The sequence below is a fragment of the Lepisma saccharinum genome, chromosome 11 (assembly GCF_977018435.1).
Source record: "Lepisma saccharinum chromosome 11, izLepSacc3.1, whole genome shotgun sequence".
Taxonomy (NCBI): Eukaryota; Metazoa; Arthropoda; class Insecta; order Zygentoma; family Lepismatidae; genus Lepisma; species Lepisma saccharinum.
In genome coordinates this window covers 11,019,743-11,038,490 of record NC_139239.1, presented here as the reverse complement: position 1 = coordinate 11,038,490, position 18,748 = coordinate 11,019,743, and the positions used below count along the sequence as shown (strand labels likewise).

Here is an 18,748-nt window from a genome sequence, read left to right as displayed (position 1 = left end):
AAGTAAACATTTCATATGAAATGCAATGTGTCTACCCGTACTGTTTCATTAGGATATTGTGATTGGTTATACCTATTCTGTGGGTTATACACTAAATAAAAAGTGAAAGATATTTTATCATGAATTACTCCATAATTTAATTAATTATAAATTTTACAGAAGTACGTTTGCAGAAAAATATTTTTCTTTTGTGAATAATATATGCACCCACTCCCTTCTGCTCGTTTTTGTTAATGGCGCCATTATTCCATTAAGTTATACTGTAATAGTACTGCTGATAATTGTGTTATTGTTACACAACTACACACACACACACCATGGGAAAAAATCTCAAGAGGAGCAATATTATCAACCCCCCCCCCCAATAAATTTGAAGCAGTGCTCAGTGAGGGGGAACATGGTGGGTTGTTATACCCCTAGTTATGAAAATGTTCTTGAAGCATTCTTCCAGCGAGGATAATTTGCATAAGATTACTCCCTGTTGATCCTCACAAGCACCTCCCACATATCCCAAAACTCTATCCCCCCCCCCAACCAGCTAGGAATTTCCACTTCAGACAGGGATTTGAAGTTACTAGTATGAATGATGCAATGTGTTAGCCAGATATGATCAATGAATATGCTTTCAGAGACTGGGACTGAACCTAATTATACAGGTCTTGGCATAAATTAAATATCTGAACATAGAAATCTTATATTAAATCTAAAAAGAAGACACTTCAAGACTTACTTCATAAATTAAAAAGTTGAATATATTTTTTTTTAATATGGCCTTCAGTAAGAAAATATGTTTAATGTTCCAGGAATAGATAATTTTTGTGTAATTTTTGTGTCTTTTCAAGGATACGAGTTGATTTTTAGTATTCTTGCATAGGCTACTACATATTTCTTGTTTTTCAGGGAATGGAAGATGCAGTAGCAAATTAACACACTAAAAGAGAGTACTAGCTTATTCCAGAGGATGGTGGCAGAGACCACCAAAATTTAATAGAACATACAAATATGCATTTAAAAAGAAAACAGTTTTAGAGATGAGCAAGTACCTTTTTCCTCAATTTGGAAAGTAAACGTTTTGATACCCTGTCCCTTTCTCTAATGCAATTACAATTGTATAGTCACCTGCTTATATAGAATATACAATATAAAAAAGTTCATGTTCATGGAATATTTGACATTTAAATTAGATTGGTAGAATAGCTGTTATCATCAGTAAATGTTATCAGTGATACTTGTTAAAATTTTATATTGGTCTATGCCTATATTGTAGAGAGAGCTTCTACAGTACAGTTTCAATTTGTGTTCTAAACGTATATGTATTTTTCTTTCAGGAAAGCTTGCTTTAGTTCGGAATATTCTATTCAAGTCACCAATACAAACAACGTTAACACCCAGACTTGCAATAAGAAATGCTACTTCTGAATCACAAAGGAGAGGAGATTGTGAGGAACCCATTCCATGTCCAGATAAGACTGTTCAAAAGGGTATAATATTGTTTTAATATCCCTAATAATTAAAATATTCTTTCTTATCATACATATCAGTTGAGATCAGCTGCATTTACCAATTCTAAGTAAATCAAAGGCTGGCTGGTAACTGAAGCAATTGAGAGGTTTTCCCTATCTGACTTACCTAACTTTACTCTCCAGCTTATCTTGATTGTGTCATTGACTATGGCTTTAGCATGTTATAATAAATTAAAACCTTATAATCAACTATTCCTCAGGAACTCTAGTACCAGTTGTGCGACATTACACCACAGCTGAACCTATCTCATCTGTGCAATTGGTCCGGGAAAAAGTCATGATCACAGATTATTTCACTTTCAACATCCGAAAATATCAATTCGTTTATACAACACTTAGTGATAATCACGAAAAAAGTAATATGACTTCAGGAAAATATATAAAAACAGTATACTCCATTACTCATATAAACAATTATGTACTTTGCAGTAAGGTATTGAAAATAAAAACAATTTTGAATTTGTAGAAATTATATTTCCAGAGGCTACAACTAGAAGACGATATTCTCCATTCCAAGACACTAATAATTCAGCTGAATGGACTGTGGCAAGACTGGATGACATCATGAACTGGGGAAGAAAGGTAAATAACTCTCATTTTAATATAAGGCTACCACACAACAAATTGATTAGCACTTTAACTTTTGGGGCAAGTCAACCAGGGACCAATTACTGATTAAAAAAAAAAAAATAACCCATGGCTTGACAGCCCTCAAAAGGGCCTGGGGCTATCTCCCAGCTGCCAGTCTCCCTCCCACAATCCTACCCAGAGGTGTGAAGTTCTTCAACTGGTAATGGGGTGACGTGGAGTTAGCATATCGAACCCCCAGCCATTGTAGGAGGTTTCCGAGACTGGGTTACACTACTCACTCGTACCTCCCCAATTTCCTCACGATAGTGGGTTGCCACCGGCTCTATACACAGGCCGAAAACCTAGAGACTGAAACCAGGCAGACTCGAACCCATGCTTCCTGCAGTCGGAGTCCAAAGCACAGCACCTTAGACCGCATGACCACGGAGGAGGACTCAATTACTGATTGGAGCCACTAAATATTTTATGTTAACGAAGCATTTCAAGAGCAATTGGGGAGTTACTTGAAAAGAAGAAATAGTGGGCTCTAGTCTCAAAAGCTGGAAAACAGCAGCAATGGGATTTGATGTTCTGACCCAATGAAAGAGCTGCATGGTAAAGTCTGCGCGTTTATTATATCCCCAGTGGTTAACAAAGGGAGTGGTACTCTTTGTTAAAAGAAACACCCAAGTGGGCAGTTTTCTCTTGAAGTAGAAGCAAACAAACTGGAGTAGGAAAGTGATGTTGCCAAGTTGAAGAAGAGATAAAGAGGAAAAGCAGAAGGAAATGGTAAAGAAAAAAGAAAGAGAAACAAAATTAAAGAATATGGAAAAAGAAAAGAAATACAGATAAAGATTAAAAAGGAAGTGTTTAAGGGTATTATCAAAAAGGGGGGGGAAGAAATATCCAATTATTACATATTAGGCCTTAATTGACACGAGGGTTCTGGGAGGGATTCTGAATTAAACGTTGGGGAGGGGGGGCAGTGTCCAACTCTAGGTCTTACATTATGGCTATTTTAGTTAGAGGGGGATTGAACATTAAATTGAGGGGGTTTCCAATTCTTGTGTATTACTATTGTCTTAGACTGTTGCGAAAATTCTGGTATGGAGACTGAGAATTAATTTTTTTGGAGGAGGCAATGCTGTCTAAAATTAGCATCTAAATTTTGGTGGTAAGATTGTATTAAATTTAAAGGAGGAAATAGAAAGCTCTTGATAAAGTGTTAAATCTTAGATTGTCGAGAGATTTCTGTAGTGGAGAGAGAGTTCGAACATTAAATTTTGGAGACTGTATTTAGCGATATTGTATCTACACATTTTCGGACCCAAACGTGACAAAATAGAAGCTGGAAAAGACTAAATATCTTGTGATCTTAGGAAGTAATTGACACCCCATTAAATTAATATTCTTGAAAGCCTGCAAAGAAATGGATGTAAACATTTTCTTGCTCGCTTCATTCGCAATCATGTGTTGCGAGAATGCATGTTTGGTGTTTGGCACTTTACTGAGGTGAATGTGAAGTTTTATACTATAGCTGCATTACAAGACATAAGCAATATTCTCGATATTCATTAATAACATCACTAATAAAATATAATGCTTAGTGTTGGTATACTGCTTAATTTAAAGCAGGTGCATCATTTGGAACAAAAATATATCGAATCCGCTTTGTCACAGGAAAATTTTAAATTTGCACTGAAGATAAAATCCAAGTAATTATTGTGATGGATTATACTAAAATAATTACATTTACCCCAGGAAAACGGGGGGTGGGGGTGAGTTCTTTGAAAGAGGAACCCTGTTATATTATCGCCCCAGGGTTAAGAATATCTAGCTAGGGTTCTGTAATGTCTCGTGAAACAAATTGAATCTGCCACACGGCTGGAGCATATTATTTGGTTTGCGAAGGTTGAATTATTCTATCTTTATCTTAAGTTTTGTAACAATTTGTGTTAAATACTCAAATTGAGTTTTATAAACCAATCAAAAATACTATTTATATGCATATTTACATATTTTATTACATTTAACCAATCAATGTGCTAGCTGTAAGTTTTTTCGAAAATTGAACAATCAAAAAATATGGACAATATAACATGGTATTTCATTCAAATAGACATCAACTATTACACATTCATCCAAACTATTTTTGGGGGATTATGATGAACGATTTTAGGGGTGGTCTTGAGTGATGGGCACCCCTGTTTAGGGAGGAGGGGCTGATCAAGTATAGTGTTCTGTAGAGCTAAGAAAAAAGTTACTTTCGGTAGACACGCTGTCATAGTTAAATACTTTGTGGGGATTATGATATGGTTTGAGGGCACGAATGATGTTTCTTTTGGGGGGACACATGATATGATTTGGGGGGATGCATGTCATGATTTTTGGGGATGCATGAAATGATTTTTTTGGGGGGGGGGGGATGGGCACCTTTGCTCTCCATGAAGGAAATAATATCCTGAAGTTTTTGTCTTCATACTTGGGATTTTCACTAGCAGTCGTGAGTGATAACTTGCATTTTGCAAAGTCTAAGAAAAAAAACAAGAAGCACAACACTATAACAAAGCAACAAAACAGCCCCATAACACAACAAAGAAATATCACATCACAACTAGTTAAAAAAATTAACCCCACAGGTGGTTATGGTGCAAAAGAACGAGAGGTGCCTTGCAACTACAAGAAATGTAAAGAAAATGTGGCAACAATGTCTGAGTGAACGTGCTTATTGGGAGCGGTTTGGTTATTGTTAGCTATTGTTGCCAGTGTTAAGTTTCATGAAAGGGTTGCAGATGGGGACATAATAAAAGTGCGGACTTTACGCACTGGCTCTTGGTAGGCTTATGGAATTTAGTTTCATCTCACAAAATATAAATGCAATATTTATTTTCCTATACAACCATATTGTTAATTTCAAATTTGGAGCAATTTCTCCCATTTTACTGTTTTATAACCTTATAATGATTTTATAATGCCTGTTTGTTATGACTACATATTATAGTTCAATATTAGTTGACAGTACACTTGAACAAGCTCTTCTAAAATTTTCTTCACAGGGATCCTTGTGGCCCATGACTTTTGGTTTGGCTTGTTGTGCAATGGAAATGATGCAAATGGCAGCACCTCGCTATGATATGGACAGATTTGGTGTAGTTTTTCGAGCTTCCCCAAGACAAACTGACTGTTTGATTATAGCTGGGACAGTGACAAACAAAATGGCTCCTGCTGTTCGCAAACTTTATGATCAGGTATTTATTTTCAGCCTCATGCTTTACTTCTTTTCTTTCATATGTGTTAATTTTTCTGTATCATAGTGATCCAAAAAGTCGTACAACTTTAACTTTACAAACCAGATATTCACACCAGCTCTATAATTATAAAGCTTTGTCCAGAGAAAATCTTTTATCAGATGACATAGGCATAACTTGGCAGAGAAAGGGGAGCACTCATCCCCTGGAAAATTCCAGGTTTCATTAAAATTTACATCCTAAAGCCCACACATTGAAAAAAACCTACTTGGAAGTCAAGAGGCGTGCAGTGAATTTTCGTGATAGGCAAGTGATGTGCTAGTTTTGAGTTTTTCATTTTGGCTAATTATAACATTTTCAAATGTAATATAGGGGAAAATCTGGAACCAAAATTACCAAATATAGGGCATTGGTGAAAAATTTTAGGAGAGCATTGAGGATTTTTTTTTGGGGGGGGGGGAGGGGTGTTGGGTGTGTGTGTGTGGATAAATCACTGGTATACACACAGGAGGGGACTGGACTTGTAAAGGGGAGCTCTTGCTCTCACCGCTAACCTGGCCCTACAATGTGTATTTTGTCATATTTTTCCTGCCTTTAGCCTTACTTTTTTTTAGGAATACTGTGTCAAAAGAGGGGTTATGACCCCACCAATCCCCCACTTGTACGTCACTGCAAGAGTGTGATTTTGGGAATGTTCATATCTTTGCACTGCATTATGGAAATTACTGAAGTCATTGTGGCCTGTATATTTCAGTGTTCAAACAAAATGATTTATTAATAACATTGCTATAACATAACCACACAATACATAATGTCGTTGCCTTGTAATGAAGGTACCCCGGTTTCGATACTCTGTCGAAGGGTTTGGATCCCACTTTCAGTCCCATTAGCCTTTCTGTGCATAAAGTGGACATCTTTTTTTTTTTTTTTTACTGAGACACTTTTAATTGCTCCATGAAACTTTCCCATTTCTCTTACTTGTTTTGGCATAGTTCAGGACACTATGATTCACCACCTCCAACTTTTCGGTACAAGTTCTTCAACTGAATGGTTTTCAAAGAAGATCCTCAATCAAATCCATACCGTCATCACTCCAAATCGATAGCTCATTTTGTTTATCAATGTAGGCCATACTTTAATACAATACAGCAAAAACACCACACAAAAGAACAGAATAACACAGGACGATGGCCACATTAAAGAAAACACGTATCCACAGTACTCACGCTTCCAAATGCACCCTCTTCCTTGCCGAATTTGCAGTGTTACATACTCTCTATATCTCGGAGTTACTGACCACATGACGGATATGTCATATTGACTGGAGATTCTATTTCTTATAAATACCATATGATAGGTACTCATAAACTAACTTCATAAGCTAATTTGTTCGTTAAGTTTCATACGTGAACAATTGTACTGAGTTAGGTAGTGCTACAGATGCATATAAAATTCTGGAAGTTAGCAACACTTGTGGCCAGCATGGACAAGATGTTTCCAATATTCTTGACAAAGACAAAGTGGCCTGGGGATCGCTTGCGGTCGACCTTTTATTTGTGAAGGAGGAAGGACAGTGACCATGCAACAACTGCATAAGTCACTCGAAAAGCGGAGAGAAAGGCGAGCAGTCCTCTTCCTTCTAACGTGGATCAGCTGTGCTGCATTGCTCAGCCTCATGAAGGGTGGAGCCAATACGACAGGAAATAGGGGAATTGAAAACTCTGCACATGTAAATATGTTAAAGTAGACAAATTCCATTCCAAGGTGTATAAAGGCTTTGAAAAACATGAACTTAAAATATCAAAATTGTTTACCGCATGCTTCTGTTGGAAGTCTATTTTTGCCTTTTATGGCACAAGGCAAGGAGGGTGACATGAACTCTTGAAGCAATCAGCATGGCCCAGCTGCCATGGTGATGGGAACTTCTTGTGGTATACTGCATTGCCAAAGTTATGCCACGGAGCAATAGTATGGGGTCCAAGGGGCAGCGTAGTGTAACAGCCCCTGCCAGTTAGCATATGGTCTCCCATTTCTGCCTCTTCCTAAACTGAGCAAAGGGTGCACAGCAGAAGGTGTCGCTTATGACTGGCCAAAAAACAGATGTATGGCAACATAGCTGTCTTCCACTTGGAAAGTCCCCATCTGCAAATGAAAAGTCCGAGATGGTTCTTTCATACTGCGAGCTTTAGGGGATTTTTTTAACCCTTTTGGAACCTTGGGTTTATATTCTGCTCCCTGCCCCTAAAGTTAGGGACAAGTTACACTGCTGTCAGATGACCACATACATAGGGATATCTAGAATCTAAATAATAGCACAGATCACAATATATTTTTATTTTCAAAAATGTAAAATTAGGATCATGTCAAAAGTTTCACTCTGGTAGAGGCATGGATCCATGGAAAGGACAATCACTCCTCCAAAATGCCCAGATTAGGTTTAGGCATACTTTATATTTAATTTACATATTATTTGAATCTATTGTACATGTAAGCTATCCTTTATTTCATTGCTTTATTTCATTGGTGTAAAACCAATTTCAATTATCATAATTTTTATTGTCCTTAATTTTGTACAGAGGGATTCTGGTAATAATCTACATTTCAAATAAAAAATAAATAAGTTATGACCATAATGCTTTATGTATATTTTTACATTTTCCTGGCTCGACAGAGGCAACATGGTTGCAGAGAAAAGGTCCTTGTTTCTTTGGTTGTGGTATCTTCTTATCATCAGATTATCAAAACAACGGATATATATAATAATGATGGAAGAAATAATTAACATCCTTCACTTATCTGGGAAGAAGTCTCTCGTACAATTGAAAACCCCCAAATTGAAATTTGTAACAAACCTGAGAGTTTAAGGTTTTATATTGGTAAGAAGTTAAGATTTTTAAAATGTTTGTTACTTCAAATAATGTGCAAGTTGTCACAGACAATTATAGTTACTCGTAGATTGATACAGTTGTAGTTGGAACTTTTATATATGTTTATAAATACGTCAAAATCTGTTAGTGTTGACGTCACTTTCTCATCTCAGCAGAGGAAGTGAACCCACCTGAATGTTTCTCACCTGACGACAGACTGAGTTTGGAAAACAGGTGAAGGTGAAGAATCAATAAGAACTTGGAAACGGAAAGAATTCAAGTATAGATTTTGGTTTTCGAGTTTTCTTCTTGCCGATAAGTTGAAAGTAAGCAATTAATTATGTACTTTGACTTTCGCTATATGTGAGGGAATCGCCCAACGTTAGTATTGAATGTTCTAGTGTTTTATTGGTAAGTGATTATGAAATATATGTGATTATAAAACTGTGTTTTAACTTTGAAATCAGTGTTGTGTTTCTTTTCTACCCAGCAAGCTCTGATGATTTGCAAAGATTCTCATGTTCCAGACTAAAGGAGTAGCGGACTAACTTTGTGACGACTGGTGTACAACGGGGGGGGATGTTGCATAGTTATTTTGGCACACCAACGTGGGACTGAGTGCATATTTATTTTGGTACAATATTTTCAAACGTGATGCCCGATTTTGTGCATATTGAAAGTGTTCGTCCATAGACTTCACGAAGGTGATAGTGACAGTCCTTGGAATTCACGAAGGTAAAAGTGTGATAGTGAAGTGAAGGTATTAACTGGGAAGAGCCATAGACGGTGTTGTAGAATGGAGAAAGACGCAACAGGAATGAATCTGCGAAGCAGAGGAAGAACGACAATGGATGCAGAAACCAAGTTTGGATGATGTGATGATCTTATCAATGACAGGGAATTCTTCAAGTGTTGCCAATGTTTGCAGAGGTTTCATAGTAGTTGTGATGGGCAGGAAGTAACATCGGTATCAAATAAAGAGATGCGATGCACATCATGCTTGTCAGCACCAGAAACAGAACCAGAACCAGAAACGAGCGTTCCTACCAAACCCTCATCAGATCACTGGCTACTTGATTGGTTGATGAAAGATCAAGCAGAACAAAAGCAGAAAGAAAAGGAGGAGCAGAAACAGCGTAAGAAAGAGATGGCTCAGATAGAGAAAGTTCGAAAAAAGGAGATGATGGAGTTTAAACTCATAGTTGAGTCTATAGAAGAAAAGAGAAGGAAAGAGAAAGAGGAGGAAGAGGAAAGGAGAAGGAAGGAAAAAGAGGAAGAAGAAAAGAGGAAGAGGAGGAAGAGAGAAAGAGAAAAGAAGACTTAGATATTTTCCGTGCATTGATTGAAAACCAGGAAGAAAGGAGGATACAGGAAGATATAAAACTAAGGTCAGAGTTACAGGCTCTATTCTCTCAGCACAAACTTGAACAGGTAGAGAGTATCAGAAGAGAGATAGAAAAGCTTAGTATTAAAGTCACTGAAAGGGTAAAGGAAATTGTGGAAGAACAGCTAGAGTTCTTAACAGTTCGGCAAGGACGGATAGAGAAGGAACAGGATCAATTGAAGAAGAATATGGAAACCTCTCTTGAAATTGTCCAGTCTGAAAGAGAATCTGAATGTGACCCTCCACAGGGAGTTCAAGAATTAAAGAGTTCTGTAGAGTCTATTAAAGTAGCACTAAAAACCTTTGGTGAACGAACAGAACTCATAGAAAATATAGTGCAAGAACAGAAAGTTGAAATAAAGGCAGCTGGAGAAAAGGTTAATTTTCTCCATGAGAAGGCTAAAAAGATGGAAGTGTCTCTTCGCCAAGAAATTCAGGAAAAGACAGGTACAATTATACGTAGGGTCAGTGAACTGCAGGAAAAGATCCATAATTTACAGATTCGACCAGTAACATCTTCCGATATACTGCCTGCTCCAATCTGAGGACTGAATCCAGAAGTTACTGCCTATGAACCTCCTGTTGTACTTCCGAACCCATTCTTCGCCGGTAATACCACAACTTCTGATAGTTGCAAGAGGCCTAGAGAAAAGAATAGTAATGACTTTTTTTCTCCTCGATGCAGAAGAGAGTTTAAGATGCTCAGAATGGCTGATATCGCGAAAATTTCGAAGTTTAAAGGCGATATTGAAGCTCAATCTGCCGAACGATATCTGTGTGAATTAAATGTCAGTTTCGACTTAATGCAAGTGCCTGAGAACTATAGACTGGAATTATTACCTCAGGTTTTCACCGGCAAGCCTGAGCATTGGTTAGCTGGTAATATGGACAACTTTGTGAATTATGCTGATTTCTGCACATGCTTTAAGGATGAATTTGCATCAGAAAAGGCAAAACAAAGACAACTAGCGGCTGTGAGGAACCGAAGGTATTCTTGCCTGATCCACGACAACTTAGAAAGTTTTGCCTGGAGTGTCTACGCAGCATATAGAAACCTAGCTGACAATTTTAATGAGAGTGAAGTTCTTAATTTGATCATTGGACAGTTGCCGTATCGCATTCGGAATCTTTGTCTGGCGCACGCTCCACAAAGTGTGGATGAATTGACACATTTCTTAAAGGACTACGATATTTATGATGACCTGATGCCTGGAAGAATAAAGAAGACTCCAAGAATAAAGAGGCTGCAGGCAATAAAAGTTTTAAGATCCGGACTATCCAGACGGATTCAGAGAGTCGAGGAGGAAATTTCTCACGTCCTCGAAGATTCAACAGAGGATTAGGCAGGAGAGGTTTCAACCGAGATCAGAACGAAAGACAGAGAAACTCCTACAGGCCTCGTCCAGAACAAAGGCTAAACTCTCCAGGCTGATGGCGTTACGAAGAACGACGTAGCCCTAGTCTGCTCAGACGGTACCCTCCACAATGTAGAGGTGACAATTGTGGTTCTTTCTCACCAAGACATGACGTTGCCTCAGAGCAGGAAGAAGCAGTGGAGACTACTAGAGAGTTTCTGCACAACCAGCGATCCCAATCATGTCAAACAAACGTCGACCATTTCTAAGTGCCTCCTCTTCGTTTAGGCAAGTATACTCGAAGGGACATAAAGTACAAGAATAATATGTATTTTCTAGCAGTCAAGTGCAAAAGATTCCGAATACAAAACTGGTATAGATTTTCCGGAAGCCTTAAGAAGATAGTGCTAGGTGGTAGACAAGTAGAACATTATATTAGTGGCATGAATTTTAGCATCGATGTTTTCCATTTTAAAAGGTTTTGGTTCTGACTTTCTTTGACTGTGCCTTTTCTAAAAACTGCACCAGGCAGAAATAAGTATTAAGAAAAATGCAGTTAGTGTGTTATTTGTTACCACTCCTGATCAAATGAAGGAGGATTTTCCAGATATATATTTAGTGTGGTACATCCGAAAGGTCCAGGATGAGGATAGAATCGGGATGTATAAATCCGTAGACCTCTCAGAGAAGGTCTATATAGTAAATATTTTGATTGATTCCTATAAGTAGGAGTTACTATACTGCTGGTGTGAAATTTTAAGGCATTATTCTAGAAGCAAGAAGCAAGAACAGTGTTGAGTTTGAAGTGCTATAGGAAAGTACTGATTCAGTTCACCGCTTATCGAACCCTATACAGTTTTCTACAAAGTCTTTCTGGAGAAGAAACTAGATATATGGAAGCCTACTGTTCTATTAAACCATCATGGAATCAATAATTGCCTGAATTCACTGCTTGCTGAATTCACTGCTTATTGGCTGATTAACTATCCTGGATTGTATTATGTTTTGGATACCGCAAACTATGTTCCTTCCGAGTTGTTGTCAAATGAAGAGAAGCCAAGATTGAGTCATTCAATTGTCAAGATAAACTATATTTCAATGTTCTTCATGTACTCAAAATTTTATCAGAACTTGTAAATTACAACTTCATCAAAAATTTTCCCCGGACGAGGGGCAATTGTAACGAACCTGAGAGTTAAAGGTTTTTATATTTGTAAGAAGTTTAGATTTTTAAAATGTTTGTTACTTCAAATAATGTGCAAGTTGTCACAGACAATTATAGTTAGATTGATACAGTTGTAGTTGGAACTTTTATATATGTTTATAAATACGTCAAAATCTGTTCGTGTTGACGTCACTTTCTCATCTCAGCAGAGGAAGTGAACCCACCTGAATGTTTCTCACCTGACGACAGACTGAGTTTGGAAAACAGGTGAAGGTGAAGAATCAATAAGAACTTGGAAACGGAAAGAATTCAAGTATAGATTTTGGTTTTCGAGTTTTCTTCTTGCCGATAAGTTGAAAGTAAGCAATTAATTATGTACTTTGACTTTCGCTATATGTGAGGGAATCGCCCAACGTTAGTATTGAATGTTCTAGTGTTTTATTGGTAAGTGATTATGAAATATATGTGATTATAAAACTGCATTTTAACTTTGAAATCAGTGTTGTGTTTCTTTTCTACCCAGCAAGCTCTGATGATTTGCAAAGATTCTCATGTTCCAGACTAAAGGAGTAGCGGACTAACTTTGTGACGACTGGTGTACAACCGGGAGGGACGTTGCATAGTTTTATATATATATAATAATGATGGAAGAAATAATTAACATCCTTCACTTATCTGGGAAGAAGTCTCTCGTACATTTGAAAACCCCAAATTGAAATTTTAAAAAAATGTTTACCACAAGCAGGCACGTATCCAGAGGGGGGGCTTAGGGGGCTCGAGCCCCCCCCGAAAGTTTTAGGTTTACACTAGATAAAATGAGGGTTTTTTTTTTGTTTCTTGTGGTGTGAAATAAAATAATGTGACAATAATTTAAGGAAAGAAATAATTATGGAGGCAAGACGGAGAATGTTCCGTAACCCTGTTATTAATAATAGCACGTATCCAAGATGGGGCACAGGGGGCTCGACCCTATCCCCAGGAAATTTTTCACTTTACGTTAGATAAAATTAGGTTTTTGGCTTCTTAAATAATGTTAAAATAATGTAAGGAGAGAGATAATTATCGAGGCAAGACGGAGCATGTTTTATACCCCTGTTATTATTAATAGCACGTAGCCAAGGTGGGTATGAGGTGGCTCGAGCCCCCCCCTCAGGAAAGTTTTAAATTTACACTAGATAAAATTAGATTTTTGGCGTCTTGAATAATGTGAAGATAATAAATTTATAAATCTGAGAGAAATAATTATCGAGACAAGACGGAGAGTGTTCTATAACCCTATTATTGTCAATAGCACGTATCCAAGGTGGGAATCAGGAGGCTTGAGCCCCCCTTCAGGATTTTTTTTCTGTTTACACTAGATAAAATTAGGATTTTGGCTTCTTGAATAATGTCATGATAATTTGGGAGAAATAATTATCGAGACAAGATGGAGAATGTTCTATAACCCTGTTATTGTTAATAGCACGTATCCAAGGTGGGGTTGATGTGGCTCGAGCCCCCCCCCCATGATTTTTTTTATTTTACACTAGATAAAATTAGGTTTTTGGCTTTTTGAATAATGTAACGATGATTTAAGGAGATAGACAAGTATCGAGGCAAGACTGAGAATGTTCTATAACCCTGTTGTTGGTAATATTGCACGTACACTTTTCTTGCGCTTTCGGTGATGACTCAGCGCACTTGAGGACTATGTAGAGACTTGTCAGCATTTGGATGCTGCACAACAAAGGTAGAGCCACACGTAGGGCGATTCGTTGTAATTTCTAATCTCTGGAAGGTGGGAGAGGGTACGTTCTTGAATGAGAGAAGGAGTCAATTACTGGCGATATTAACGATCGTTTTATCTGCGGAACGTTCTTCAATATAATGAGTATATAAATACGCCGATTCAATTTTTCGATTGATCTGTACAAAGAATCGGTTAATGAGATTTCAGAGGTAAGCGTGACAATTCATACAGTCGATTGGTGATCAGATCAGTCAGCGTCCTCTGGTTACTTTATAAGATATAGTGATTCGAAAATGAAGACATTGACGACAGCAGAACTTCCGGGGCCTCAGAGTAGTGCTAGCTCGGTTCGAGGGCCGAAGAGATCAAGGACTCTCTCTCTTTCTCTCTCTCTCTCTCTCTCTCTCTCTCTCTCTCTCTAAAGTGAATATTTCATCAGTACCGGATATTAAAACAGAAATAAACTGCATAGATCAACTGAAAATCAAAGTTTTGAGTGATGATTTAGTTTTGCCAGAACTAAATTTCGTATATGCAGTCTGAGAATTTCATGATATAAAAAAATACTTTTGTTTAAGCCTATTGGGTTCGAAACACATTCAAACACTTAACTACCATAAAGAGACAGCCGAAAATTTTATGAATGTCGAGAAGAGAAAGCAAGAAGATGTTGCATATGTAGACATTTTAGGCGGAAATTGCAGGCTCTACCAGGACCCACATCAGGGCTCTACCAACTGAGCCACCTAGTCATCCTTGACTTCAACCGATTTTTCGTTAAAATGTCTACATAGTACATGTCCTGTGTATATCAAATCGTAAGGTGTTGCCTGCATAGTGAACAAGCACAAAAAATATAGGAGAGAGAAGAAAACTGAGGAGCATTGTCACCGGTTGCGGATAATTTTTTTCTGTGGTCAACAAGAGCTACTACTTCAAGGTGACAATGACAGTGGCCTAATAAGGGAGATTTCACACCGTGTCGCCTGAAGATTAGGTTTGTGCGGCCTTTTGTGTCGCTACGGTGTGAAACGTTGCTGTTGATTGGCCCATTCCAATCGACATGTATCGCGTGTCCCTTCGGTCTGAAACCTTCCTAAGTCTTGAAAATCCAAGTCACAAGGATGGAAAATTAGGGCCTTGTTAAGGTTAGGTGTGAAGGCAGGTAGACCACAGCACCCTAAAGGATCATATTCAAACATGCAGGAAGAACGCATCTTACTTCAATCTCCAATACGATGATAAAAACTTCTGGTGAGTTCATTTTAAAAAATGTGTCCGAGATAAAGAGAGGCGTGCCCAGGATTTTCGGAAGGGAGAGGGGTTACGCATACTATTTTTGGTAGTCAGTCCTGATTTTGCCATTTTTTCCCTGTCTTTGACGTTCCTCTTTTTTTTTCTTTTTTTCTTAAAAAAAAGGAATACTGGGTCAAATGGGGTTATTACCTCACCAACCCTCCCTTGGGCACGTCACTGGAGATAAATGAGTAAGCATTTGATCATACTGGGAGACGAAACATTAGATGTGCTGGGAACGGAAGGGTTTTCATTATGCATTAATTGTTTCGTGATCCACCTGTATTCGAGAAGACTTCCTTTGTTTCGTGCCGATATATAACAAGACAGCGAAAGCTGTGACAGGCATTTTTGAATACTTGTGAGTGCTAAGGCCTGAATCTGAACAATTTGGTGGGTTTCGGCTTTTATAAGAGCTGAAAAAATGGGAGGACAAGACACGTTAGTGGTGTTCAGGCTCGAATTAGAGAGAAATATTCGAGAGCTGTCTGCGTCCAGTTCGCAAGCCACAATTTGAATCTCGCGTTGTCGAGTGGATTGTCCATCCCGTGCATGTGTAACAGCTTCGTAAAAACACTCAAAGATACCATAGATGTTTTTATACCTGATGAGAAGAAATGGACAAACACACATACTGAGATGGTTCCGGCACACATTATTAATGCATGGAAACAGAGGAGTCGAGTGGTAAAAAATGTTCCGATTTCACGTTGATTAAAATGATAGCCTTACAGTGGCAACGATTTAAGGGATAGTTGCTCCCCATTTTTTATTTTTCTGCTTCAAAATTATGGCCTCTTAATGTTAAGCCTTGGCTATAAGAGAAAGTAAACTTTCCTTGCAACGCCCTCCGCACCACCCCCCCCTCGTTTTGGAACCCAATTGCCACCACTGGTCTTAAACATACAATTGTGAGGTTCTTACTATACCCCTTAAAAAATGGTGTTGAGCCCCCCCCGAAAGGAATTCCTGGATACGTGCCTGACCACAAGGGAAATAGCTCCAGAACAGGGGGAATATCAGACAAATTAGAATTAGTACTAATAATATTTCAACAAATTAGAATAACTTTCAAACAAAATCTTATTGTACCACATTTTTCCACCTGAACAGAACACATACTTAACAACACTTACAAAAATAATGTTGTTCACAATAGTATGTATAATTTGGTATTTTTATATGGTAATATAAAACGTTTGTTTACAAGAGGGCAAATATCCATGACTTTAAAATTTTGATGTAGTCATGGACACTTTTCAGATGTACAGAGTTTGAGTTTTGTTTGAAGTTCACTTTGCTCAGATGCAAAATAATCTAACACAGTGGTTTTTATTTTATTTTATCTGGTTTTCAAGAACTTTTTCAAGCTACACCAAGATATACATACAACAACACAACCTCACATGGCTAGTCACTCTACACTTCTAAGGAATGAATAACTTGCATCTTTATTTCCTCCTAGGTGAACTGGCAGGTGTCATAACTGGCTGTTTCTCCCCTCCCCTCTATCCTATTCTTTTTGTCTTCCCTCCCCTCCTCCTTCTGGTGACACTGACCTTCCCTTTCTCATTTAACTGATCTGACAAGTTGAAATCTTCCATTTTTGTGCAGAAAATTGAAGGTGGCTCTGGAAACTTAACCAACTTGCTTTCCACATGCTTCTTTATTAGTTCCACCCATTTCATTCCAATTTCCCCTTTGTTTTTGTTCATTTTCTCTGCCCTGTTTATGCATATGTGCATTGTCTCAGCCACTTTTCTCTCTATTTCATTTTCCCTCTTCTTCATTTGTACTTTCTTAATCCTGTGCCCATATGTCAGCATATGCTCACTCAATGCTGTTCTTGGATCTTCCTCTTTAATGTCTCTCCTATATTCTTCAATTCTCTCGTTGATGCTTCTCCCTGTCTCTCCTATGTTGATTGATTGATTGATTTAGTTTATTTTACTTCGCATTTTGTGCCTCTTGGCTAATTTGGGAAGATGGGGATGAGTTATGAAATGATGAAATTGATGAATGGACATTCACAAACAACTAAGCCCGAGCAGGATTCGAACCTGGGACCCTTGGCGTGTCTCTCCTATGTATTTGCTTGTACATCCACCACATTCTACTTCATATACCCCTGCCATTGCCAAGTCATCACTCTCCTCTCCTTTGTATTCATTAAACCATTTCTTGATGCTCTTTGGTGGCTTGAAGTCCATACTTTGCATAGATGTTTCTTATATTTTTCTCCATCTTTCTTCTGAATGGCACACTCACATACTTCTTCTCTTCCTGTGCATTCTTATCCTCTTCTTCTTTTTCCCTATTGTTTCTCTTTTTCAATTTTCTTCTCTGTTCTTCTTATGATGTGAATTATATCCCCTGCTTTGTATAAATTTTCCTGCGCTGCCTTCATTATCCACTTCATTTCTCTGTCATAGCTTGCTTTGTTGTTGCATAATCTCATTGCCCTCCGTACAAAATTCTCCAAAATGTTTGTCCTTGTGGATATACGTTCTCCTAGCTAACTTTTTATGGTACACCCCAGTTTCAAGTCCTTTCCCTTTTACTTCAATGGCTATATCCAAGTAATTAATCTTTCCATTATCCATTTCATCTTTTGTATATTTTATTCTCTTATGACCTTCGTTCAGTAATCTAAACATTTCTCCAGTTGTTTCTTTGCTTTTTGCTATGAAGATCAAATCATCCACGAATCTCTTGAACAGTATCACCTCATATTTCAAGGTTTTCCATTGCTCCCTTCTCTATCCAATGTATACATGTATTGGCTAATAAACTCTCTGACGTTACCACAACCCTATCGGAGAATCACCTTCAGTTGTAATGCCTACACTAAAAGTCAAGAATAATGTTATAACCCAGAAGTGCCTTTGATTGTACATTAACATATTTTATGCTAACTGTATCATGAATGGCTTACTAAGCGTTTGACATTTCTGAGTGTGTTTGATCTTGACGAAACTCTGCTTATGTCTTGTATATGAAACTCTGCTTTTGCCTAATCCCAAATTACCTTTTAGTTAAGTTAGACACATCATAACTTCAAATATATATCTATATTATCACATTTGTACAATCACAACCATAGCATTCACAGCCATTCTTAGATGTTCATTTTTTTCAACAACCTTTTGAAACAAATTAAATATGTAGCAGTGTTGCAAGAACCTTAATTTTTTTCATAATAATTGTGAATGTCAATATTGGACAGTCACAATAAATTCCCCCTCCTCCAGGGAACAATTTTAAATGTTGAAAACTTTAAAATTTTTCTTCATAATCTTCTTCCGATGAATAATTACAAGTAACAATTCACAAACAAAATTAAAGTATATCGCTTTTAGTCAAGCCGACAAATTACAAAAGATTGAAATACTGCAACATTGCTTTCAGTTAAACATTAACTTCTTCAAATCATAACATTGTTCAGTTCTAACTTACAAAGTGAACTAAATATAAATGCTTCAAAAAAAAATTCAAAGAAATAATTCATTTCCATTAAATCATAACTAATTACATTTATCACTTCTACTGAAATAACCGGTGGTCAGAAGTAGTGCACTACTTCTAGCGTCGCTACTGTAGCTAGCTACAAA

General features: G+C 37.5%; 1 protein-coding gene across 4 annotated transcripts in view; it reads left to right on the top strand.

The window, feature by feature from the left end:
* Positions 1–565: 565 nt before the first annotated feature.
* The window catches only part of LOC145995134 (NADH-quinone oxidoreductase subunit B-like), a 43,694-nt gene continuing 25,511 nt past the window's right edge, over positions 566–18,748 (top strand). Inside the window, exons 1-4 of one of the 4 annotated variants that reach the window (XM_083131675.1) lie at positions 566–656; positions 1,329–1,481; positions 2,005–2,105; positions 5,150–5,341. In XM_083131675.1, coding sequence (XP_082987801.1) covers positions 614–656; positions 1,329–1,481; positions 2,005–2,105; positions 5,150–5,341 — 489 coding nt within the window. In that variant the 5' untranslated portion in view covers positions 566–613. The other 3 variants (XM_083131672.1, XM_083131673.1, XM_083131674.1) reach the window with 3 other exon arrangements.